The sequence below is a fragment of the Salvelinus namaycush genome, chromosome 20 (assembly GCF_016432855.1).
Source record: "Salvelinus namaycush isolate Seneca chromosome 20, SaNama_1.0, whole genome shotgun sequence".
NCBI classification, from domain to species: Eukaryota; Metazoa; Chordata; class Actinopteri; order Salmoniformes; family Salmonidae; genus Salvelinus; species Salvelinus namaycush.
Window position 1 is genome coordinate 12,236,959 of NC_052326.1, and position 24,771 is coordinate 12,261,729.

Here is a 24,771-nt window from a genome sequence, read left to right on the forward strand (position 1 = left end):
TAGGGGTGGGAGGGCCAAGAGACCAGAGGTGGCAGAACTGAGTACTCGGGTTGGGGTGTACAATTTGAGTGTAGCCTGAAGGTAGGGAGGGGCCGTTCCTCTTGCTGCTCCGTAGCCAAGTAGCATGGTTTTGTAGTGGATGTGAACTTCGACTGGAAGTCAGTGGAGTGTGCGGAGGAGCATGGTGACATGGAAAAACTTTGGATTAGGACCTTGCGCCTCTTCCTGTGTGAGGTAGGGCCGTACTCTACGGATGTTGTAGAGCATGAACCTGCAGGAGCGAGTCACTGCTTTGATGTTTGCAGAGAACGACAGGGTGTTGTCCAGCATCCCACCAAGGTTCTTTGCACTCTGGAAGGGGGAAACCGTGGAGTTGTCAACCGTGATGGAGAGGTCTTGGAGCGGGCAGGCCTTCCCTGGGTGGATAAGCAGGGCCGTCTTCTCGAGGTTGAGCTTGAGGTGGTGGGCCGACAACCAAGCTGAGATATCTGCCAGGCACGCAGAGATGCAAGTCACCACCTGGGTGTCAGAAGAGGGGGAAGGAGAAAAGTAGTTGAGTGTCATCTGTATACAGTTGAAGTCGGAAGTTTACATACACTTAGGTTGGAACCATTAAAACTCTTTTTTAAACCATTCCACAAATTTCTTGTTAACAAACTATAGTTTTGGCAAGTCGGTTAGGACATCTACTTTGTGCATGACACAAGTAGTTTTCCCAACAATTGTTTACAGACAGATTATTTCACTATCACAATTCCAGTGGGTCAGAAGTTTACATACACAAAGTTGTCTGTGCCTTTAAACAGCTTGGAAAATTCCAGAAAATGATGTAATGGCTTTAGAAGATTCTGTTAGGCTAATTGACATCATTTGAGTCAATTGGAGGTGTACCTGTGGATGTATTTCAAGGCCTACCTTCAAACTCAGTGCCTCTTTGCTTGACATCATTGGAAAATCAAAAGAAATCAGCCAAGACCTCAGAAAAATAATTGTAGACCTCCACAAGTCTGGTTCATCCTTGGGAGCAATTTCCAAATGCCTGAATGTACCACGTTCATCTGTACAAACAATAGTACGCAAGTATAAACACCATGGGACCACGCAGCAGTCATAGCGCTCAGGAAGGAGACATGTTCTGTCTCCTAGAGATGAACGTACTTTGGTGCGAAAAGCGCAAATCAATCCCAGAACAACAGCAAAGGACCTTGTGAAGATGCTGGAGGAAACAGGTACAAAAGTATCTATATGTATGTAAACATTATTAAAGTGACCAGTGTTCAAGGACTATGTACTACGTGGCAGGGACTCCAGACAAACATGGAATATGAAGGTCAAGCCAGCGACGTCGACTAGAGCTCAGCCTTCAACACCAAAATGCCCTACAAGGTCATCATTAAGCTCAGGGGCCTGGGTCTGAATCAGTGGGTGATGGTCAGTGATGTGCACGCCAAGGAACTTTAAGCTAATGACCCTCTCCACTGCGGTCCTGTCAATGTGAATTTGGGCGTGCTCTCTCTGCTGTCTCCTGTAGTCCACAATCAGCTCCTTCATTTTGTTGATGTTCAGGGAGAGGTTATTTTCCTCGCATCACTCTGCAGTGCACTCACCTCCTCCCTGTATTCTGTCTCATCGTCGTTGAGACAGCCTACCACTTGTGTCCACAGCAAACTTGATGATCGAGTTGGAGACGTGCGGTCACGCAGTCATGGGTGAACAAGGAGTACAGGAGGGGGCAGGAGCAGCATGGTGGAGATGTTGTTTCCTACCTTCACCACTTGGGATCGGCCGGTCAGGAATTCCAGGACCCAGTTGCACAAGGGGGGTTCAGACCCAGGGCCCTGAGCTTAGTGATGACCTTGTAGGGCACTATGGTGTTGAAGGCTGAGCTCTAGTCGACGTCGCTGGCTTGACCTTCATAATCCATGTTTGTCTGGAGTCCCTACCACATATGTACATCTTGTGTCTGAGCCATTGAAATGTGACTCCACTTTGTCCCTGTAGTGTCATTTTTCCTCTTTGATTGCCTTATGAAGGTTGCAGTGGGTCTGTTTGTACATGTCCATGTTCCCAGTCACCTTGCCATGGTTAAATGCGGTGGTTTGCCCTTTCAGTTTTGCACAAATGCTGCCATCTATTCACATTTTTTGTTTGGTTAATCAGTGGGAACAACATCCTCTATGCATTTCCTGATGAGCCCGTCACCGAGTCAGTGTATACAGTCGTGGCCAAAAGTTTTGAGAATGAAACAAATATTAATTTTCACAAAGTCTGCTGCCTCAGTGTCTTTAGATATTTTTGTCAGATGTTACTATGGAATACTGAAGTATACTTACAAGCATTTCATATGTGTCAAAGGCTTTTATTGACAATTACATGAAGTTGATGCAAAGAGTCAATATTTGCAGTGTTGACCCTTCTTTTTCAAGACCTCTGCAATCCGCCCTGGCATGCTGGCAATTAACTTCTAGGCCACATCCTGACTGATGGCAGCCCATTCTTGCATAATCAATGCTTGGAGTTTGTCAGAATTTGTGGGGTTTTGTTTGTCCACCCGCCTCTTGAGGATTGACCACAAGTTCTCAATGGGATTAAGGTCTGGGGAGTTTCCTGGCCATGGACCCAAAATATCGATGTTTTGTTCCCCGAGCCACTTAGTTATCACTTTTGCCTTATGGCAAGGTGCTCCATCATGCTGGAAAAGGCATTGTTCGTCACCAAACTGGATGTTTGGGAGAAGTTGCTCTCGGAGGATGTGTTGGTACCATTCTATATTCATGGCTGTGTTCTTAGGCAAAATTGTGAGTGAGCCCACTCCCTTGGCTGAGAAGCAACCCCACACATGAATGGTCTCAGGATGTTTTACTGTTGGCATGACACAGGACTAATGGTAGCGCTCACCTTGTCTTTTCCGGACAAGCTTTTTTCCGGATGCCCCAAACAATCGGAAAGGGGATTCATCAGAGAAAATGACTTTACCCCAGTCCTCAGCAGTCCAATCCCTGCACCTTTTGCAGAATATCAGTCTGTCCCTGATGTTTTTCCTGAAGAGAAGTGGCTTCTTTGTTGCCCTTCTTGACACCAGGCCATCCTCCAAAGGTCTTCGCCTCACTGTGCGTGCAGATGCACTCACACCTGCCTGCTGCCATTCCTGAGCAAGCTCTCTACTGGTGGTGCCCCGATCCCGCAACTGAATCAACTTTAGGAGACGGTCCTGGCACTTGCTGGACTTACTTGGGCACCCTGAAGCCTTCTTCACAACAATTGAACCGCTCTCCTTGACGTTCTTGATGATCCAATAAATGGTTGATTTAGGTGAAATCTTACTGGCAGCAATATCCTTGCCTGTGAAGCCCTTTTTGTGCAAAGCAATGATGACGGCACGTGTTTCCTTGCAGGTAACCGTGGTAGACAGAGGAAGAACCATGATTTCAAGCACCACCCTCCTTTTGAAGCTTCCAGTCTGTTATTCGAACTCAATCAGCATGACAGAGTGATCTCCAGCCTTGTCCTCGTCAACACTCACACCTGTGTTAACGAGAGAATCACTGACATGATGTCAGCTGGTCCTTTTGTGGCAGGGCTGAAATGCAGTGGAAATGTTTCTTGGGGATTCAGCATCATTTACATGGAAAAGAGGGACTTTGCAATTAATCTGATCACTCTTCATAACATTCTGGAGTATATGCAGATTGCCATTATACAAACTGAGGCAGCAGACTTTGTGAAAACCTAATATTTGTGTCATTCTCAAAACTTTTGGCCACGACTGTACATCAATAGTATTCTCAGAGGCGGCCCAGAACGTTTCCCAGTCTGTGTGATCAAAACAATCTTGAAGCATAGATTCTGATTGGTCAGACCAACATTGAACAGTACGTACCACGGAGCTTCCTGTTTAAGTTTCTGCCTGTAGTCGGGTAGGAGCAGAATGGAGGCATGGTCTGATTTGCCGAAGGGAGGGCGGGGGAGGGCCTAGAAGGCCAGCACCCCGGAGTCACCTCTTCCCTGTTGGCGTTGAAACTGGTGTTTTGCAGATACTATTTAATGAAGCTGGCAGTTGAGGACTTGTTAGGCGTCTGTTTCTCAAACTAGACACTCTGATGTACTTGTCCTCTTGCTCAGTTGTGCACAGGGGCCTCCCACTCCTCTTTCTATTCAGGTTAGAGCCAGTTTGCGCTGTTCTGTGAAGGGAGTAGTACACAGCGTTGTATGAGATCTTCAGTTTCTCGCATGGAATAGCCTTCATTTCTCAGAACAAGAATAGACTGACAAGTTTCAGAAGAAAGGTCTTTGTTTCTGGCCATTTTGAGCCTGTAGTCGAACCCACAAATGCTGATGCTCCAGATACTCAACTAATCTAAAGAAAGCCAGTTTTATTGCTTCTTTAAATCAGAACAGTTTTCAGCTGTGCTAACATAATTGCAAAAGGGTTTTCTAATGATCAATTAGCCTTTTAAAATGATAAACTTGGATTAGCTAACACAACGTGCCATTGGAACACAGGAGTGATGGTTGCTGATAATGGGCCTCATATATATAAAATATACGATAAAACACACATCACGACGAGACAACACTACATAAAGCGAAACCTAGGACAGCAAGGCAGCAACACATGACAACACAGCATGGTAGCAACACAACATGACAACAACATGGTAGCAACATATGGCAGCAGCACAACATGGTACAAACATTATTGGGCACAGACAACAGCACAAAGGGCAAGAAGGTAGAGACAACAATACATCACGCAAAGCAGCCACAACTGTCAGTAGGGGTGCCCATGATTGAGTCTTTGAATGAAGAGATGCAGATAAAACTGTCCAGTTTGAGTGTTTGTTGCAGCTCGTTCCAGTCGCTATCTGCAGCGAACTGAAAAGATAAGCGACCCAGGGATGTGTGCGCTTTAGGGACCTTTAACAGAATGTGACTGGCAGAACAGGTGTTATATGTGGAGGATGAAGGCTGCAGTAGATATCTCTGATATGGAGTGAGTCCTAAGGCCTAAGAGGGTTTTATAAATAAGCATCAACCAGTGGGTCTTGTGATGGGTATACAGAAATGACCAGTTTACAGTGGAGTATAGAGTGCAGTGATGTGTCCTATAAGGAGCATTGGTGGCAAATCTGATGGCAGAATGGTAAAGAACATCTAGCCGCTAGAGAGCACCCTTACCTGCCGATCTATAAAGTACGTCTCCGTAAAGTAGCATTGGTAGGATGGTCATCTGAATTAGGGTTAGTTTGGCAGCTGGGGTGAAAGAGGAGCGATTACGATAGAGCAAACCAAGTCTAGATTTATGGATGACCCGCAGCCTGTTCAGAATGTCGCTCAACAGTTGAGGGATACTGATACATTGCTTGTAAATTACGGGGATTTTGTGGCATTTATTGCGCTGCCCAAACAAACAAGAAGTTGAAGAGGGGACATAATTGTAGGTGCGGCTGAAAGGTTTTTGGGTCTGCAGGAATTAACAGCCAAAGCATTGCAGTGAAAACTGAATGAAGATGTTTCCCCCATATAAAAAACATCCCACTGTCAGTGTATATTTTTATTTATTTGTTCAACTTTGTTTGATATCATTTACTACCCATACAGTAGGTGGCTTATTGCACATAAAATGTGTGTGAACGCCATTAAACTATAGAAGAAGAGAACATTGTCAAAGTTTTTTAATGAATCATACTGTGCAAAACAATCAAGGAGGTGGGCAGAGCCAGGCATCTTATTTTTTTATTTTTTTTGCATATTTCCATCAGGGAACGTCTATTTTGAAGTGCGCGTGTGTAGTAACTCAACTTGCCCTTGCACTCCTAAACGACGCCATTTTTTTACAACTTCGGCAAAGGGTAAAGTCCACAAAGCTTTTTCCACTGTTCATAACATATTTTAGTTTTGGGAAGAGAAACTCTATTGAGCTCAAATGTGTCATCGATGAGAAAATGTGCAGAATTTTGGCCAAAATCCATCTCGATCCATCTTCTCCCACTGGGCTTCCTCTCATTCCCATATGTGGTTGTGAGTGGAAATACCAACCGGATGCTTCAGATTTATACATCCGGTGAAACATCTGGCTCATTGTGTGGTGATTTTGTTTTCCACGTCCCCGCCGCTAAGCATCTTGGGAAGAAGAAGGTGCTGAAGACCAACAACCATTTTCCTGTGAAATGTGCAAGTACTTGAATTGTTTGCAAAACCTATTTAGCAAACAGATCATCATCGGGAATCTCCTACAGCTTTTCTAAATTGTGAGTTAATATGCTTCTGTACAGTTGTTACGTTACTGTTTGTTCTTGAGCTAGCTAGCTGGTTCGTTTTAAAGCGTAACGTTAGCTATAACGTAACTTTAGCAATGATAGAGTACTGACTCTTATGAGTCACCATATAGCTTCTGCTTCTAGCAGACAAGCCAAATAGCTAGTTAAGTTAGCTGACGATCGTAATAATGTTGTTTCCCCCCCCCCCCCCCCCCCCCACCCCACTTCCAATCTTTGATAGTCGTGACAACCATTGAAATGGGAGCTGATAAGCGGTGAGTAACAAATTAACATAACAATATAACGTTAGTGAACTGCACTGAGGTCTGAACACAATCGTTACATTAAAGGAAAAATCCACCCAAAACCACTCATTCCTATTTACAGTTATATAACACTGAATATTTTTTTGTTAAATGTTTCGTTTTGTCGTTTATAATAAGGTTGGTAACATGTGGTTGGGAGCTTTGGGCCATTAATTGAAAGGTCGCTGGTTCGAATCCCTGGGCTAACTAGATGAGAAGTCTGTAATACCCTTGAGTAAGGTACTTAACTCTAATTACTCCTGTAAGTCACTCTGGATAAGAACATCTTCTAAATTACAAAAATGTTAATTGTTGTAGAAATGTTACAGCCCAAGTCAACTACAAAATCCGCAATGCTCTGTGGGCTGGTTAGTTAGCTACCTAGGGAGGTAGCTATGCACAGTAGTACCAAAGTCAATATCAGCATTTGAAATAACTAAAATAGCCTAAACAAACCACAACATCAATTTAGTAGTCTACAGTCTCACCATGTTCAACCTGGAGATTGATGTGCCTGAGTGGAGTCTGACATTCGCAAAGGCACCATGCAATGCACCCTGGACTGATGAGGCAGACAAATAGGAGAAATTTGTTAGACCCTCTTAAATTACACATTTCTGCAGGTAATATCGTAAAAATAGAATCCATGGTTTATTCGAGAGAAGACAACCTCCCGCGTTGACGTCAGCCACTATTGAAACCTGCCATGTATGTTAGATGTTCTCAAAGTCGTATTCCTATTAACGTCCAGTGTCGTGATAGCGGCTTTATCGCAATGCTACGTCATACCGACCAAATTTCTACCTGCTTAAACGGCAATAGCTCAGATACCCATGAAATGGCCCAGGGAATCGATAGAACATCGCTCAGATGCACAAAAAACAATAATTCAAAACAGCTATGTCTTTAAGACGATGTGGAGCCGGCACAAGAGATGGGTCACAAAACATACATCAATGGGATATGCCACTTTACTTAAAATTGTGCATTTATCCACACTGCGCCGTCGAGAAGATTGAAATGGTGCTTGTTTTCCCAGAAAACTGCCCTTTTTATTCTCTTTCAACCTACCAGTAGCCACTGCAGCCATTATGGGAAGCCATGTCGCATTTCAAAATGGCTGCAGTGGCTACTGCTAGTTAGCATGGGGATGAAAAAGACAGTTTTCCAGGATAATTTGCAGTATTTAAATCTTCGATATATCAGTGGCATATCCCATCTGTGCATTGAGGTACATTTTCCCACCTATATCCAGCGCCGGCTTCACAGTGTCATATTGTAACCATGATTGCGTTCTGACGTCAGTGCAGATCAGTGTAAACTAACCTCTGCCGAGTCCCCAAGGAAAATGGAAAGAGAGCCTGCAGGGCGACTTCAGCTTTTGGACCTTAACAAGGCGACACTCCATCTTAACCCCCTCCTCCACATTTACTGGATTGGTTGAACAGTGCAGAGGAGAATCTACCCTGACAGTTTGTTTTCTTCTCGTCAAGACCAATATGTAGGGGGATCTAGATTCAGGTTTTCCTTTTCCTTTGTTTGGTTAGTGTAAACAATCGTTTTGGTAGGGTCTGTATCTTCTGGCAAGTAGCTTGCTAACTAGCTATAACATTTATAACACTATGTATTGCTTACATTACCATTCCACGGTTTACTAGCACTACAGAGTAAACAACTCCCTCCTAAAAATGCAATGAAAGACATCTGGTAGGGATGTGCATCTTTCCCTTTCAACATGAATTGATACATAGCTAGATAGCTACATGGGCTCTGATACGCGATATGATTTTGTTTAAAAGGATTCAGTGTGATTGTTTGATTAGAGAAATTAATCGATGCAATTTGGTGCGATATGATTCGGTGCCCCAACATTTGTTGCATGAACACATTCATTTTCCATTCTAAATTAAATCTACTGCTGATGGAGTTCATGAGTTGGGCCTCTGAGCTGGAACTGTCTGAGCTGACTTCTGTGTGTCTAAATGATATGTCTATCAGTGGTGTAAAGTACTTAAGTAGTACTTTAGAGTATTTTTACTGAATCTGTTTTTTGTGGTATCTGTACTATACTATTTATATTTGACTACTTTTACTTCACTACATTCCTAAAGAAAATAATTAACTTTTTTACTCCATACATTTCCCTGACACCCAAAAGTACTTGTTACATTTTGAATGCTTAGCAGGACAGGAAAATGCTCCTATTCACGCACTTGTCAAGAGAACATCCTTGCTCTCTCTAATGCCTTTAAACTGCCGGACTCACTAATCACACATGCTTCATATGTAAATTATGTTGGAGTGTGCCCCAGGCTCTGTAAAAAAACAAAATGGTGGCATCTGGTTTGCTTAATATAAAGAATTTAATTATTTATACTTTGACTTTTGATACTTATGTATCTTTAAAACCAAATACTTTTAGGCATACTAGTAGTATTTTACTGGGTGACTTTCACTTGAGTTTTTTTTTTTATTAAGGTATCTTTTACTCAAGTATGACAACTGGGTCGTTTTTCCACCACTGACGTCTATGGTGTATGTAGGCACCTGAGCTGAGCGATAAGAGAAACTGGGCATCTACCCCCCCACACACACACACACACACTTTTGATCTGAAATCACTGTCACCCACTCATACATTTTTTTCAGATTAAAAGTGTTAGTAATGTATCAATATTTATCTTTAAAAAATGGCTATGGCATAGCCAATGAATATGTAGCACAACTTTGGATTTCACTCCGGTCTCATAATTGAATTGTTTCGACCGTTTGGAAGTGTTGCGCATAGCAAAAGTGATTTCAGTCCTCTTTTATGAAATTATCCCTTTACCCTATCTAAAAATGACCATTATATACTTATTGTTTAAAGCAAAACTAACAAGTATTGCTCATGGTGAACCTGAACAATCGGTAAAACACAATTTTCAGAGTGTTTTGATAACAATAATCTAGCAAATTACATTGGTTGTCAATCAACTAATAAACCCTAACATTGTGCAAGCAGCCATTTGACAAACATTTGAATGCAAGAATAGGCCTACCTCTCTTTGGCTAGTGAGCACAGCGGCACGTGCAGTTTGACTAGGCTACTGATATAGCCTGGGTTTGTTTGGCATCCAAAATGACTTGTAGATCAATGTTTGTCAACATAATGACATGCTCAGTTCGACACTGAAGATGAGGTATTTTCGGAAGGTAGAAAGTAAGTCATTTTTGGAGAAGAGAAACTCTAGTGAACTGGCGATGCGTAACATTTCAATTGATTTTCTCACCAATGCGTGCTACATTTTGATCTGTTTTGGGTTCTGCGGACTGATGCACTCATTTCTTAATCATTTGAACCGGGGACCGATGCGTATCGGTGACTCTTTACATCCCTAGCATCTGGCAGAAGTAAATTCATCCATGAAACACAAATATCATTTTTTATTTATCTTATGATTGGGTTTTCATGAATTTGATGTAATCGTCAAGCCCATTCAAAACACCGGGGACATGAACACTGAAGTATGGTGTAGGAATGTGTCACTTGCACAGGATATAAACTGGTTAGGTTAGGCCGTTAGGCAGAGTTTCAGTGGCATTCACAGTATAAGGAAGCAGAGTGGTTTGCAAGATACCTGACTAAATCCCACACAACAATGCAATAGTAGATTTGTTTCTGCTTGAAAAAACATAATTGTAAGGGTTATGTTGTTAAAAATGTAAATAATAGTACTTGGAGGTTATCTTGAGCCATATAAATACATTGGAACCCATTTCGTTATTCCTTGAGTGTGTCAAAATTAGATCTGCGTTTGACTATGTGTCTATGCCTGTGTGCGCACAGGGTGAGTCGCACAGAGCGTAGCGGCAGATACGGCGGCAACAATCAGGGCCGGGGTGAGAGGCGAGAGCGAGGAGACCAGGAACGAGAGCACGTCATGCGCCGCTGGGGTGAAGAGAGACGCATCGAACGCTACGATGGAGGGGAACACCGGGGGAACAGAGCCAGTCCAGAGGTATGCCTTCCGAGTCAGACGCCCAGTGACATGACTTGGCAAGGGAGTGCAGCCAAAACCAATCTTGTTGACGACTAGGAGAATACACTGATCCACGCTGTTTTATCCGCGCCAACAGAGAGACCGGAAGCAGCGGAACAACGATAGATCTGAAGAAGGCTACCACTCTGATGGAGATTACCCGGAGCAGGACTACAGGGGGGAGCCAGGGGAAGAGAAGGAGAGTAAGACCATCATGCTCCGGGGCCTGTCCCTTCACGTCACAGAGGGAGACGTAAGTTCTTCGCTCTCTGCTTTAGACCCACCAACGGTCAGTAATGTGGTTCGTGCAAAGAAGAGTAGACTATACAGTGAAACTAAAGGAGACGTTAGCAACTGTATAATGTCAACTGAAATGTGTTGCGGAACTGAGGGCTACGGATTTAAATGTTCTTGTGCCTTCCAGATCCGAGCTGCCCTGGACCAGCTGGAGGGACCCCAGCCAATAGATGTCCGGCTGATGAAGAAGAGGACAGGTGAGACCCAGGCGTTCCATGGAGTCCCTCCTTTCCCCCGCGATCTTTGACCACAGGGCCAATCTGCTTCAATTGGCTTCAGTTTTGCCATAGCAACATAAAAAATCAGATGAAATCGTTATGAATTAATGTCAAAAGCAAAGAAACAATATTTTACATTCTGTTAAGATGTGGAGCGAAAAGGTAAGTAAGAGCATCAGCCAGTCAAGCGCTGTTTCAAATGAAAGAATAAAATAATGCATATAGTCACACTGAGGATGTATGGTCCAGTGTCATCCTGCAGGATTTCTTGCTATGGCAAAACCCAAAATGAAGGGCCCACTGTTTGCCATATTGGGTCCTGAAGCAGTTTGTGACAGAGTTTGAATGTTGTGCCCATGGACTCTGACTAACACTCCTCCCGTCTATATTTGAATGCTGTCTCTAGGTATAAGCAGAGGTTTCGCCTTCGTGGAGTTTTATCACTTGCAAGATGCTACCCGATGGATGGAGACCAATCAGGTTGCTTCACAATCGCCAAGTCTAGTTTTTACCTTGGAGATCTGGGAAAAAAAAGAGAACCAAATGGCAACCAAAGTGAACTGAATAAGAACAAAAAATGATTTGAAGGAAATGTGGATTTAAGTTGGATTTTAGTTGGAGAATACTATATTGGAATCTTAATATGGTATCCATAAAGACTGCATGGTTTTAGAGGTTTATTTAACCTTTCACTGATAATTCTTTAATCTCACTGCCCCCCATATTTTCAGGGTGTAATACTAAGGTTTTAAGACGTTCGATGTCAATAGAATTGAGCCATGTAGCCTAATTTAACGGAAACTTACCTTAAACCACTTTGAGATTATAGTACCCTACAATCTGACTGGTAAGATAACTCAGGAAGACATTTTTCTGATAAAAGATAGTCAAAGGCCATCGGGGAAAATAAGGAATTCTGTCTCCTAGCCTAGTGTCCTCTCCAAATTTGAGCACTTACTTGTCAGTTGATGGTTTTTTTTCTTTTTAGTGATTGATTCATGCTGTACTTCTTAGCAAATTAATTTGTCTGTTGGAAGCATATCCCTGGTTCTAGGGAAGCCGATCAAAGTATCTCTATCATGTTAACATACACTCTGCTCCGGCTCAGTCTGGACACTCGGGTCCCAAACACATTAAGAACCCTCTGTACACAAGCTCACATACACATCCTTCCGTCTGTCTTTGACACAAGCGCCAACCGGGGGTCCCTTTCCCCCTTCCCTCCTTGCCAACACTGCTTGTATTTTGGGTGCAGCTAGAGTGAGACGTGCGCCAGCCAGGAAAGCTTGAAATGACCAACATTTTGCCCCCCCTCTTACAGAAACTCCTGGTCATCCAAGGCAAGAGTGTGGCCATGCACTACAGCAACCCCCGGCACAAGTTTGAAGACTGGCTCTGCAGCACTGTAAGTTTCTGCTGTGGCTTGACTCCATATCCCACCCTGCCTACACTGTTTTCCCCTTTCACTCCTATCTGAAATGCTGTAGTGACAATGTTAGGCAATCAATTGTTACCTTATAGTCCAGAATGAGCTCCTGCCAAATGACTTTGAGCACATTGTTAGGTGTAGGAATGCCTGATTGCATTAGTTGCCAGTGTGAGCGTTTGGCTCAGGTAAGCACCCAATGCTGCACTGCTTTTAGTTTGCTATTCATCTGAGGCAGCGGTGTCCTGGACCTAAGTAGCTGTATTTTCAATAAAAAATGTGACCGGTTGCTTGCAGTGCGGCCTGTACAATTTCCGGAGGAGGCTGAAGTGCTTCAGGTGCGGAGCATCCAAAGCTGGTAAGTAGTTCCTGAATCAGGAAGCCACTGCTTGCACCCATCTGGATGGTCTGACACAATACCATGGGGCTACGCACAGGTGCAGGCGCAATAGAGGATACAGATACAGGGCTCTACAGTGCGACCATTCTACTCTCATATGTGCCAAAATATTTTGCTGTGCGACCTGGAATTAAAAAAAATATATATATATTTGTCATTGTGCTACTAAATTTCTTTGTGTGCGCCTACATTTTTCAACTTAGCGCACGTGCTCCTGGTAATAAAAATAATAATAAAAAAAGGTCCGCGTAGAGCCCTGACTAATCATATTTCTTAGTATTGTGAACAAACCAGATTTAGCTGAAAACGTACGTGAGAATTGACAGGTGGAATAGCGAGGATGTCAAATCCCTGTGGAGCAGGAACATTTTCTAGCTCATGTCCTGGACTCTGTCATGGGTACTGAGGGCGAGGTGACGCTAATGCCCTGCTCTCATTCTTCCTGCTTTTCCCAACAGAGTGTGAAACCAACAACACCACTGGAGTCCGAGAGACCCAGCAGAGCGGAGACTACTACGGCGACAGTGAGTACCTCTCCGCCGTCATGAAACTAAGTCCTGTCAGATGACCTGAGGGGGGGTCTGAGAGCCAATGGGATCTTTTATACTGAATATGTGTGTGTGTGTGTCCCCTCTCCAGCCATCATCCTTAGGAACATAGCCCCCCTTACCACTGTGGAGGCCATCATGACGGCCCTGGCCCCCTACGCCAACCTGTCAACCAGCAACATCCGTCTCATCAAGGACAAACAGACGGGCCAGAACAGAGGCTTCACCTTCGTACAGCTTTCCTCCCCTCTGGTATGCCAGCCTTTCAGCAGAGCTCTCAACATTTTATTTGGTTTGAGTTTCTTTACAGAGCGACCTCTGTATCTTCAGTGATGTTCCCCTTTTTTGATTGTTAATGGTCAACTGGTGTTTGTCATCTTTGGCTTGATTTCGTGGAGTCTGTATACACTTTTCTCTGTAAGTTAAATGAGTATGTTTATTCTTAGTGCTTTGTTGTTTCTGCATCACAGGAGGCTTCTCAGCTCCTAACCATCTTACAAGGACTGCAGCCCCCTCTCAAGCTGGATGGGAAGACCATCGGTGTGGACTATGCCAAGAGTGCAAGGAAGTGAGTGTTCCGTCACAGCGAAGTCCGTGGTTAGGTTTAACTTCTTTCAGATCATTGGGACGCTAGCGTCCCACCTCGACAACATCTGGTGAAATTGCAGATTGCGAAGTGTTATACACCATTCTTTAGTTTAGAATCTTGGTAATCGAACCACTTTGTCCTATTTACAATAGACTTTACGGCAAAAGCATAGCATTTGATCGTCTGAGGACAGCGCCTCACCCACATCCTGCATTAACATGAATTCATAACCTGCACAGGTGTTACAACTCAAAAATAGCGATTAAAATATATCACTTACCTTTGAAGATCTTCATCTTTTTGCAATCCAAAGGGTCCCAGTTACACAATTAATGGTTTTGTTCGATAAAGTCCTTTATATCCCAAAAATGTTTGTTTATTTGGCACGTTTGATTCAGAAATCCACCTGTTCCAACTCGCCCAACATGCCTTCAAAGGCATCTAAAAAGTTACCTGTAAACTTCGTCCAAACAATTCAAACAACGTTTCTAATCCAACCTCAGGTACCCTAATATGTAAATAATCGATCAAATTTAAGATGGAGTATCCTGTGTTCAATACCGGAGAAAAAGAATGAGGAGCGCGCACTCATTCACGTGCACCAAAAGACCTAGAGTCCTTCTGAGGGACACTTCGAAAGAATACGAATACTTTTTTAAAGACTTGACAACTAGTGGAAGCTATAGGAACTGTAATCTGGGTCCTAATTATTAGACTTTCCCAAAGAAAAGCATTAAAGTCCAATGACCTCAACAAAAATCCTGGATGGATTGTTCTCTGTGTTTCGCCTGCCAAATCAGTTCTGTTATACTCAGACCATTATTTTAACAGTGTTAGAAACTTTAGTGTTTTCTATCCAGTACTACCATGCATATGCATATCCTAGCTTCTGGGCCTGAGTAACAGGCAGTTTACTTTGGGAACCTCAGTCATCCAAACTTATGAATACTGCCCCCTAGCCTTAAAGTTGAGATGTCAATGGTTAGGGTTATAGTGTTCTCAGCATAATTCCAGTTGAGGATGTGATAGGGATGGAGATGTCTCCCTAATCTCTACTCTCCTTGGTCTCTTCAGGGATCTCTTGCTCCCAGACTGTAACCGGATCAGTGCCTTCTCTGCGGCCAGCACAGCCATCGCTGCTGCCCAGTGGTCCTCCAGCCAGGTAAACGCGCACAAACCCACATCTCCTCACGTTCACCGGTGACGTTTTGTTTTCCCGATGCACATGCTAACAGTCAGTGTGTTCCTTCCTAGCCACAGCAGGGTGTTGAAGGACAGCTGTCGGAGTACAGCTATCTAGAGGAGGGCTACGTTCCCTTCACACAGGTACGGTGATGGTTACCCCAGTCTGTAAATACCTGGGATGCGTTGTAGACGCTGCTGCTTCAATGTGTGACTTGACTGTGTGCCTTACTGTGTCGATAGGACTACCAGGCCTACTACCAGCAGGCAGCAGGAGACCTCTCCCAGGGGAACGGAATACTGGGAGGTGAGAGGCAACATTTGCATTCAGTGTCCATGCCTTTTTAATAGCCTTCTGATTTGAGGAGAACGTGTGTAATAAAGCCTGGGTGTCTTTTATTCACAGCGGCCCCAGCTGCTACAGGAGTGGTGATCTCACAGGTTGCACAAGTCTACCAACCCCGCCTTATCAGTCACACTGCCACACAGGTGAGTCTCTGTCTTTAACCTATGGGGCTGGCAATACACACACCGTCGCCTTTACTGCACCACGGACAGTATGCTTGCCCTAAAGATTCCCCACAATGGCCAATTGTCTCTGCAGGCACTGCAATTGGCCCAGCAACTGGAAGCAAAACAGACCGGAGTTCACTCGGCAGCTGCAACCATTACAGCGCCGGTTTCCACAGCAACAGCGACACTCTCTGGACTGGCCACAGACACTGGTAAGAGCCTCCCTCTCCTGACAAGTTCCAGTTCAGAATGAAACTTAGTGGAATGCTTTCAGATTTAAAATGATCTACTCTATTCAAGCCAGGATTTGATTGTTTGTAATCTTCCATACTCTTGTCTTGGTCCCCAGCTGTTCCCGACACCTCCACCTACCAGTATGACGAATCCTCGGGTTACTACTTCGACCCTGAAACTGGCCTCTACTACGACCCAAATACCCATGTAAGTACCCACACACCGGTCAATGTTTTCTGTTGCCATTTTGAATGGTTCCACCATGCCTCATGAGTTGACTGAAGAATGGGTATGTGGGTGTATGTGTTTTTGACAGTTATCTTCTCTCCTCCAGTACTACTATAATTCCCAAACACAGCAGTACCTGTACTGGGACAGTGAGAAGCAGACGTACGTCCCTGCCTCAGCCGCCGACCAAACTGAGCAGACGGCAAACGCAGCAGCAGCTAGCAAAGAGGCTAAGGAATCCAAGGAGAGGAAACAAGAGAAGCCCAAGAGCAAGACGGCTCAGCAGGTACGCAGAGGAGACCGGGATCTCTTCAGATGTCAAGGCGGTACAGCTGTATATGAGAAAACGGGGGGGGGGGGGCGTTGCCGTCTACATTCTGTTGGTATCGGGACAATGTCATGAAACCCTTGTTGCTGTCAAGGGGTGTTGTATTAAAGTGTGTGTAGTTTGACTGAGTTGTCATGCTCTTTCCAGATTGCTAAGGACATGGAGCGCTGGGCGAAGAGTCTGAACAAGCAGAAGGAGAACTTCAAGAGCAGCTTCCAGCCCGTCAGCCAGGAGGAGAGGAAAGAGGCCGCGGCCGCCGACGCAGGCTTCACACTCTTCGAGAAGAAGGTAGCCATTTTAGGTCTATCCATGACGATTAGAATCCTTTAGAGCGGCGTTTCCCCGAACTCAGTCCTCGGGACCCCAAGGGGTGCACGTTTTTGCCCTAGCACTACACAGCTGATTCACATAATCAACTAATCATCAAGCTGTGTAGTGATAAGGCAAAAAACGTGCACCCCTTGGGGTCCCGAGGACTGAGTTCGGGGAAACGCTGCTTTAGAGGACTCATGCAGTGACACTTTTGACTTGATGGCGTCAGATTGAAGAGGTGACTTGATGGCAGTGACTAGTGTTGTGACTTTGCAGCAGGCTGGAAGCTTGGAAATGCTCATGTCAGAAGCAGTGCAGCGCCCAGAGGAGCAGGCCCCAACCAACTCAGCCAAGGTAAGATATTGATACTAGACTCAAATGTAAGCTCAGAAATGACAGATCATACATTTTATCTTCCAGTCTTGTATGGTACCTACTTGGTTGTATGGTAACTATCTGGTTGTGTCTTTCCCCAGGTTGGTCTGGTGGCAGCCTACAGTGGGGACAGTGACCCAGAGGAGGGGGGTGCAGCAGAGCCGGAGCGCGATAGTGGTGAGCAGGGCCAGGATCAGCTGACCGACTGGAAGAAGATGGCCTGCCTGCTGTGTAGGAGACAGTTCCCCAATAAGGACGGCCTGGTGCGCCACCAGCAGCTCTCTGACCTTCACAAGGTGCTGATCACTGACGCCCAGGAGGAATCCCACTTTAGTCTACTCACTAAACTGTTATGAAAATGAACATCTATTATGTGAAAGAAGAATCTTGTTTATGTATGAATTCAGTGTGAAGTGGTCTTAATCTTTATTTGTCTTCAAATCCCAGCAAAACCTGGAGGTCCACCGCAGATCTAAGCTGAGTGAGGCTGAGCTGGAAGAGCTGGAGAGGAAAGAGACAGAGGTGAGCCTCCGACATGAAGACTGTTGGTCTAATGTTACTGGTTGACCTGTGGTTAATAGAAACCCTGTTGTCAGGTTTGTTTCTACATTCATTTTCTATTTCCCTCCCTGTGAACAGATGAAGTACAGAGACCGGGCTGCAGAGAGGAGAGAGAAATACGGCATCCCTGAACCCCCAGCACCCAAAAAGAAGAAATTCACAGCACAGCCAGCACCAGTCGTGTAAGCTGCTACTGTGCTATAATCATGCTTATTCTTATTATCATTGTTACCCAATCATTTGTATACATTTTGTGTAAGAATTTTAAGATAGGCACGTTCTTTCCCCACCCCCCTTTTTGCTGTGGCAATAGTATTTTGTCTGCATGTTATAAATGTACACTGTGATGTTCTGTGACGTGAGATTGGATAACAATGATTGTGTTGTCATTTACCCCTTCTCCTCTGCAGTAACTATGAACAACCCACCAAAGACGGTCTGAACAGTGACAACATTGGGAACAAGATGCTACAGGCCATGGGATGGCAGGAAGGCAGAGGTCTGGGCCGCAACCAGCAGGGCATCACTGCACCTATTGAGGTGAATCTTGTCCAGTTTAAACCAGTAATAGTGCTGCTTCAACCCAAAAGCAAACCCTGTGAAGATATCTTTCATATACAACAAAGTCTGTTAAATTTGCTCTTAACTTCTCTAGGGTATGTGGGACGGTAGCGTCCCACCTCGTCAACAGCCAGTGAAACTGCAGTGCGCCAAATTCAAAACAACAGAAATCCCATAATTTAAATTCCTCAAACATACAAGTATTTTACACCATTTTAAAGCTACACTTGTTGTAAATCCAGCCAAAGTGGTTTTACGACGAAAGCACACCAAACGATTGTGTTAGGTATGAGCCAAGTCACAGAAAAAGACAACCATTTTTCCAGCCAAAGAGAGCAGTAATAAAAAGCAGAAATGGAGATAAAATTAATCACTAACCTTTCATGATCTTCATCAGATGACACTCATAGGACTTCATGTTACACAATACATGTATGTTTTGTTCGGTAAAGTTCATATTTATATCCAAAAATCTGAGTTTAGGCTGGACGCTACTGTCTCCCCTGGCCAAAAGCCTGAGAAAATGCAGAGCGCCATATTCAAATAAATTACTATGAAAATTACTATAAAATCAACCTTTAATTAAATCACACATGAAAGATACCAAATTAAAGCTACACTGGTTGTGAATCCAGCCAACATGTCAGAATTCAAATAGGCTTTTCGGCAAAAGCATACGATGCTATTTTCTGAGGATAGCACCATTGTAAACAAAGAGATGTGCATGCAGGGTTGGAATATGCTCGACACAAAACGCAGAAATAAAAATATAATTCATGCCTTACCTTTGACGAGCTTCTGTTGTTGGCACTCCAATATGTCCCATAAACATCACAAATGGTCCTTTTGTTTGATTAATTCCGTCGATATAAATCCAAAATGTCCATTTTATTTGGCGCGTTTGATCCAGAAAAACACAGGTTCCAACTTGCTCAAACGTGACAAAATATCTCAAAGGTTACCCGTAAACTTTGCCCAAAAATTTCAAACTACTTTTCTAATACAACTTTAGGTATTTTTTTTAAACGTTAATAATCGATAAAATTGAAGACGGGATGATCTGTGTTCAATACAGGATTAAAACCAACCGTAGCATGCCTTCTGGTCATGCTCTTCAATCAAACAGGACACCTAGAGTGACTCGACTTCAAGATGGCTGTATTTCTTCATTACACAAAGGAATAACCTCAACCAATTTCTCTAGACAGTTGACATCCAGTGGAAGCCGTAGGAACTGCAAGCAGGTCGCTTAGAAATCTGGTTTCCCAATGAAAACTCATTGAAAAGACAGTGACCTCAAAACAAAACAAAATCTGAATGGTTTGTCCTCGGGGTTTCGCTTGCTAAATAAGTTCTGTTATACTCACAGATATGATTCAAACAGTTTTATAAACTTCAGAGTTTTCTATCCAAATCTACTAATAATATGCATATCTTATCTTCTGTGGATGAGTAGCTTGCAGTTTAATTTGGGTATGCTTTTCATCCAAACGTGAAAATGCTGCCCCCTACCCTAGAGAAGTTAAGTGTAGAACCGCGTTGTAGTGGTAACACTCTCCTTCACATATGCACCGGAGACCAGGGTTAAATTTTTGGGTACACTCTAACCACTTTCTCCCTCTTGCCTGTCTCCCCACCTAATTATTTATTTACATATAATATTTATTTATATAATATGTATTTATATAATATATTTATTTATAACATATCTTTTATTTATATTTATTTATAATATATATATATATATTTTTTTTTTAAATACGCCAGTGTTGAACGCCTTTACTTATCTCAGACATGCTGTTATCTCCCTACAGGCCCAGCTGAGGGCGAAGGGAGCTGGTCTGGGAACCAAAGGCAGCAGCTACGGCCTGTCTGCCTCAGACACCTACAAAGACGCTGTCCGCAAAGCCATGTTTGCCCGCTTCACTGAAATGGAGTGATTTGCCAAATATACCTGCCTTCCAAGAACAGCCATATCCTACTGACCTGGTGCTATGTTCCCTGTGTTTCTGTGTGGGGCAATCACCATCCCTGGGCATCTTAACATCTCTCCCTACATTCATCCATAAACAGACGCCTTGAGATAAAGGGATTGTAATGGCAGCATGGGGAAGTTGCAGAGATTACATGCTTTAATTAGGGGATTGGATGGAGGGCCTTCCTTTGCTAAAAGATGTGCGTTTCTTTGGATTAATTTCTGAGTGCAGTCACATTGTGTCATCAGTCTGCTAGGGAATAGGAAAAAGGAGAATGGACTTGTCTATTGGAGAAATGTAAAATTATGTAGTTTATGATTTGTATATATTTGATTGTGTAAGAATTTTAAGATAGGCACGTTCTTTCCCCACCCCCCTTTTTGCTGTGGCAATAGTATTTTGTCGGCATGTTATAAATGTACAGTTTGTATGGTATGCGTTCTCATTTTGTACAGAAAATATTAAATGAGATTGGTCAACCAATTCATGTGGACTTCATTGTGGATGCTGAGCATAATTCTATGACTTTTGCAATCAGATGTGCAATCTCTAGGTAAACGAGCTGTTCAATTGCAGACTTTGCTTTAGCTCGCATTCAAATTACTACTTTTCACAAACTTGGTGAAAAATGAAATCTAGAACCGCATTCCAAACTTGAGAAACTCAGGCATTTGTTTATAGTTTGTGGGCTCTTCAGTCTACAACCATCTTGGGTCGAACTTCTGAAGCAAGGCCCCTTCATTTGATTTCCACCTAAAGTGAATGTTTTGCAGATGCAGTCGACTCCTCCCCCTGTGTTTCCTCCCACAGACATGGCCATTCTACCAGAATTGAGATGTAGAGTACTGCAGACTACCGGCTACCCCTTTGCCATTAGGACCTCCCTGGTGTCTCACTACGAGGTAAGCAACCCGGTGGAGCTAACTTACTAGGTTTAGCATTGTTGAAAGGATGTCTTTTATTACAGCTCCCTTTTACTCTTCTGGATCTGACTAGATCGTTGTCTTTGCTTGATATCAATTGCTGTCCAATGGACTGGCTAGTGTTGCGCTGTAGTTTGAGTCTGGTTCCAAAGACTCTATAGAGGTCCCATTCTTCACACAGCTGGAACAAGAGCAGTGACAAGTGGTAATCGTTTCGATCGAAGGCAACATTGAATTAATTACGAACTGTGCTCTATTGTAATCCTTTTTCTGACCGTCGGAATCGTCTTCTAAGAGAACCATGTCTCCTTGTATGCAAAATTAATATTACAATTTTGGAAAAGTTGTCTGACAACTGTCTGCAGTATTGGTCTGTAGCGTTCTATAGCGGTCTCATGTTTACTAATACAGTTTGTAGATTTGCTTAATGAACTTATGTCATTAGTTGAAGCACATAGAACTGGTTCAGTTACTGATAAACTAAAGCCAAGTCACAAATGCACTATTAGAAACATGTAAGGAGCTGCTGGGGATACTATTTCATATTAAAAATGTTAGAATTTTTTTGCAAGGAGATGTCTTTTTTTTGGGAGGGGGTATTTATTTTAAAAATCCCCCCCCCCCCCCCCAAAAAAAATGGTAGGCATGTAATACCATTGACAGCCGTTACAAATAACCATCCCACAATAAGGAAGTGGGAGCTTAAGGTTCAGGGTCCCCCAGACTATCTCTTCCTCTTCAGCCCACTACTTTGGTGTGCTGGACCCACAAAAGCAAACTAACATAAATTGCCCTAAAAAACTACAAGAAGACAAACAGGAATTACGTAAAAAAATATATACATGCATACATACTAAAAACAACTAGAGTTGTCATATGGCTGGCGATCAGGAGCACCTTTCCTTTGTATATGAAAATCTGGCCCATACCTCTTGACGAGTTATTTGGTCCCACTTATCAGTAAAATGTTGAGACCTCTTACTTTCTTTTGCAGTCAACCCTTCTAGTGTATAATAGTGTTTGACAGTTATTTTGAAAGAATCCAGTACTAACATTTGTTTTCTGAGTTAAAAAAAAATCTAACCTTCCCCAGCAGAATCGAGAGATTGTATATTGAATTGCTGCAAGTAACGGATTGTAATTATGATTTGTACATAGTGTACAAAACATTAGGAATACCTGCTCTTTCCATGACCGACTAACCAGGTGAAAGCTATGATCCCTTATTGATGTCACTTTTAATAACCTCTCAAATCAGTGTAGATGAAGGGGAAGAGACTGGTTAAAGAAGGATTTTTAATTGAGACATGGATTGTGTGTGCCATTCAGAGGGAGAATGGGCAAGACGAAAGATTGAAGTGCCTTTGAATGGGGTGTGGTAGTCGGTGCACCGGTTTGAGTGTCAAACTGCAACACTGCTGGGTTTTTCACACTCAACAGTTTCCTGTGTGTATCAAGAATGTCCATCACCCAAAGGACATCCAGCCAACTTGACACAACTGTAGGAAGCATTGGAGTTAACATGGGCCAGAATCCCTGTGGAACGCTTTTGACACCTTGTAGAGTCCACGCCCTGACGAATTGAGTCTGTTCTGAGAGCAAAAGGGGTGCAACTCAATATTAGGAAGGTGTTCCTAATGTGTTGTACACTCTGTGTCATATCCCCATACATTGTACACAGTGTTTTAAATCAAATCAAATTCCCATTACTATCAATGATTAAAAAAAGAAATAAGATCCCCTTTTCCAGAAACACTTTAATCTGTATATTTGAATTCAACCACATGATTAGACTCTGAATTTGTTATTCTTTCTGGGGGATGGCTGTGGTTTTGGACAGGTCTTCCCAGGTGTGTTATTAGGTAGAGAGATGGTGGGGGTCAAGATGGACCAAGCTTGAAGGAGGAGTTTACAGGTCAGATGCTGCACCTATCCCTCAGCAGACTGGAGCTACACTCCATAATTTTCTCTTATATCAAAGTAACCCAGTAAATAATCTGATCTGTCTCAAATCATTGGCTCTCAATGTAGGTGGGATTTCAACTTTGTTGGAGCACACAAATGCAGTGGTTGGTGATTAATTTTAAGGACGAGACTGCTTATCCGACTTTTCTGGACCTTCTCGACAGCTAAATGTCCCAAAGCTTCTGTGCATGTGTGGGATTCTCTACTTTACTCAGGCTCTGCTCTACTTGTAGAGAACCTCCCTTGTGCATGTCGCACTGTCAAATGTGAATGATTTTTTGGGGGGGTGAGTTTTACCGGTGAAATGTCCATCTGCATACCAACCATTTGATCTCAATCAGTTTCATGGGGATATGCTTTTAGATCTCCTTGAGTTATAGGCTACAGAAATGCGACCATTTGATCTCAATCATCCTAAAATCTCATAAGAAATCAGGGTGTGTTTTTTTTGTTTTGTCTTAACGTCATGGTATTATATTTGGTTCTGTTATGTAGCATACTATCATCTGATCCTGCAGACATTGATGAAGCTTTGATCTAACTTTATTTAAAGGCCAGTGTAGCCTGTTCTCAACAAGTATAGCAGATACTGCGTAAAGTGGAGAATCTCACACATATGCAGAAGCTTCGGGACTTTTAGCTGCAGCCTTGTCTCATAGACTAGACGTAACATAGTAAATGTAAATCCGAGACACTAAAATTAGTATGATAATTAGGACAGGAGGGTGCTGAGGGCCAAGCTGGCGGCAGGGCCCAGGTGGCAGCGGTTAGTGCTCTGTAGAGAGGTCCGGTGGTGGGGAGCAGTAGGGGGCAGGGTTGGCTCTCAGACTGGATCATCCTGCTTGCATCCTGCCGCCTCAGTCTTTGGACCTGTCGGGTAAAACCAGAGGAGATTAAGAACCACGATCTCCTCTGGTCTTGACCACATGCAGCTCCCAGACAGTTACTGCATGAGGCTCACAGCCTGGGTAGTTCCAGAATCCTGGTGACTGAAGTTAAGTTGCTGCCCCTTGTCATTATCACTCAACGTTTTCTTAAGTGTCTTTAATATCTGGATGTCTCATTAGTTATTTAATTTGCAACAGTTTTGCATGTATTTGCAAGAAGCCATGGCTTACTCACTAGTACAATTATTAAACACTTGTAATAACAACCTGTCTATTGCATTATTCATTGTTGATCACAAACTACCAATAGATGTTTCTTAGGGCATATGACTGCCATGACTCTTTTTGTGTGAAGATTACCCAATTTGTACAACAGGGAAGCAATGGTATTCCTTAACACTTTTCCGAGATCGGTTGACCTAACAGTTGACCTAACGTAGGCTAATGTGATTAGCATGAGGTTGTAAGTAGCAAGAACAATTCCCAGGACATAGACATATCTTATATTGGCAGAAAGATTAACAAGAATTTAAGCTAACTGCACTGTCCAATTTACAGTAGCTATTACAGTGAAAGAATACCATGCTATTGGAGAGTGTGCAGTTTTTAACATGAAAAGCTATTAATTAACAAATCTGGCATATTTGGGCAGTCTTGATAC

At 43.3% G+C, this 24,771-nt stretch overlaps 1 protein-coding gene across 4 annotated transcripts; it reads left to right on the top strand.

Annotated features, from left to right (window-relative positions):
* The first annotated feature begins 6,105 nt into the window (after nucleotides 1-6,105).
* On the top strand, nucleotides 6,106-20,828 carry LOC120065040 (RNA-binding protein 5-like). Of its 4 annotated transcripts, none has more exons than XM_039015692.1 (25): nucleotides 6,106-6,251; nucleotides 6,502-6,535; nucleotides 10,395-10,566; nucleotides 10,685-10,840; nucleotides 11,012-11,081; nucleotides 11,509-11,582; nucleotides 12,424-12,507; nucleotides 12,826-12,886; nucleotides 13,387-13,452; nucleotides 13,568-13,728; nucleotides 13,947-14,044; nucleotides 15,140-15,227; nucleotides 15,320-15,391; nucleotides 15,491-15,554; nucleotides 15,654-15,736; nucleotides 15,852-15,972; nucleotides 16,110-16,201; nucleotides 16,329-16,508; nucleotides 16,698-16,838; nucleotides 17,139-17,216; nucleotides 17,339-17,533; nucleotides 17,685-17,759; nucleotides 17,877-17,980; nucleotides 18,209-18,338; nucleotides 20,174-20,828. In XM_039015692.1, exons 2-25 carry the CDS (start codon nucleotides 6,519-6,521, stop codon nucleotides 20,297-20,299), a joined length of 2,508 nt encoding a protein of 835 aa, XP_038871620.1. In that variant the 5' UTR covers nucleotides 6,106-6,251; nucleotides 6,502-6,518; the 3' UTR covers nucleotides 20,300-20,828. The 4 variants fall into 4 exon arrangements, with proteins under 4 accessions (XP_038871620.1, XP_038871621.1, XP_038871623.1 ...); XM_039015693.1 differs by having other exon boundaries at nucleotides 17,142-17,216; XM_039015695.1 differs by lacking the exon at nucleotides 6,502-6,535.
* Nucleotides 20,829-24,771: the final 3,943 nt, after the last annotated feature.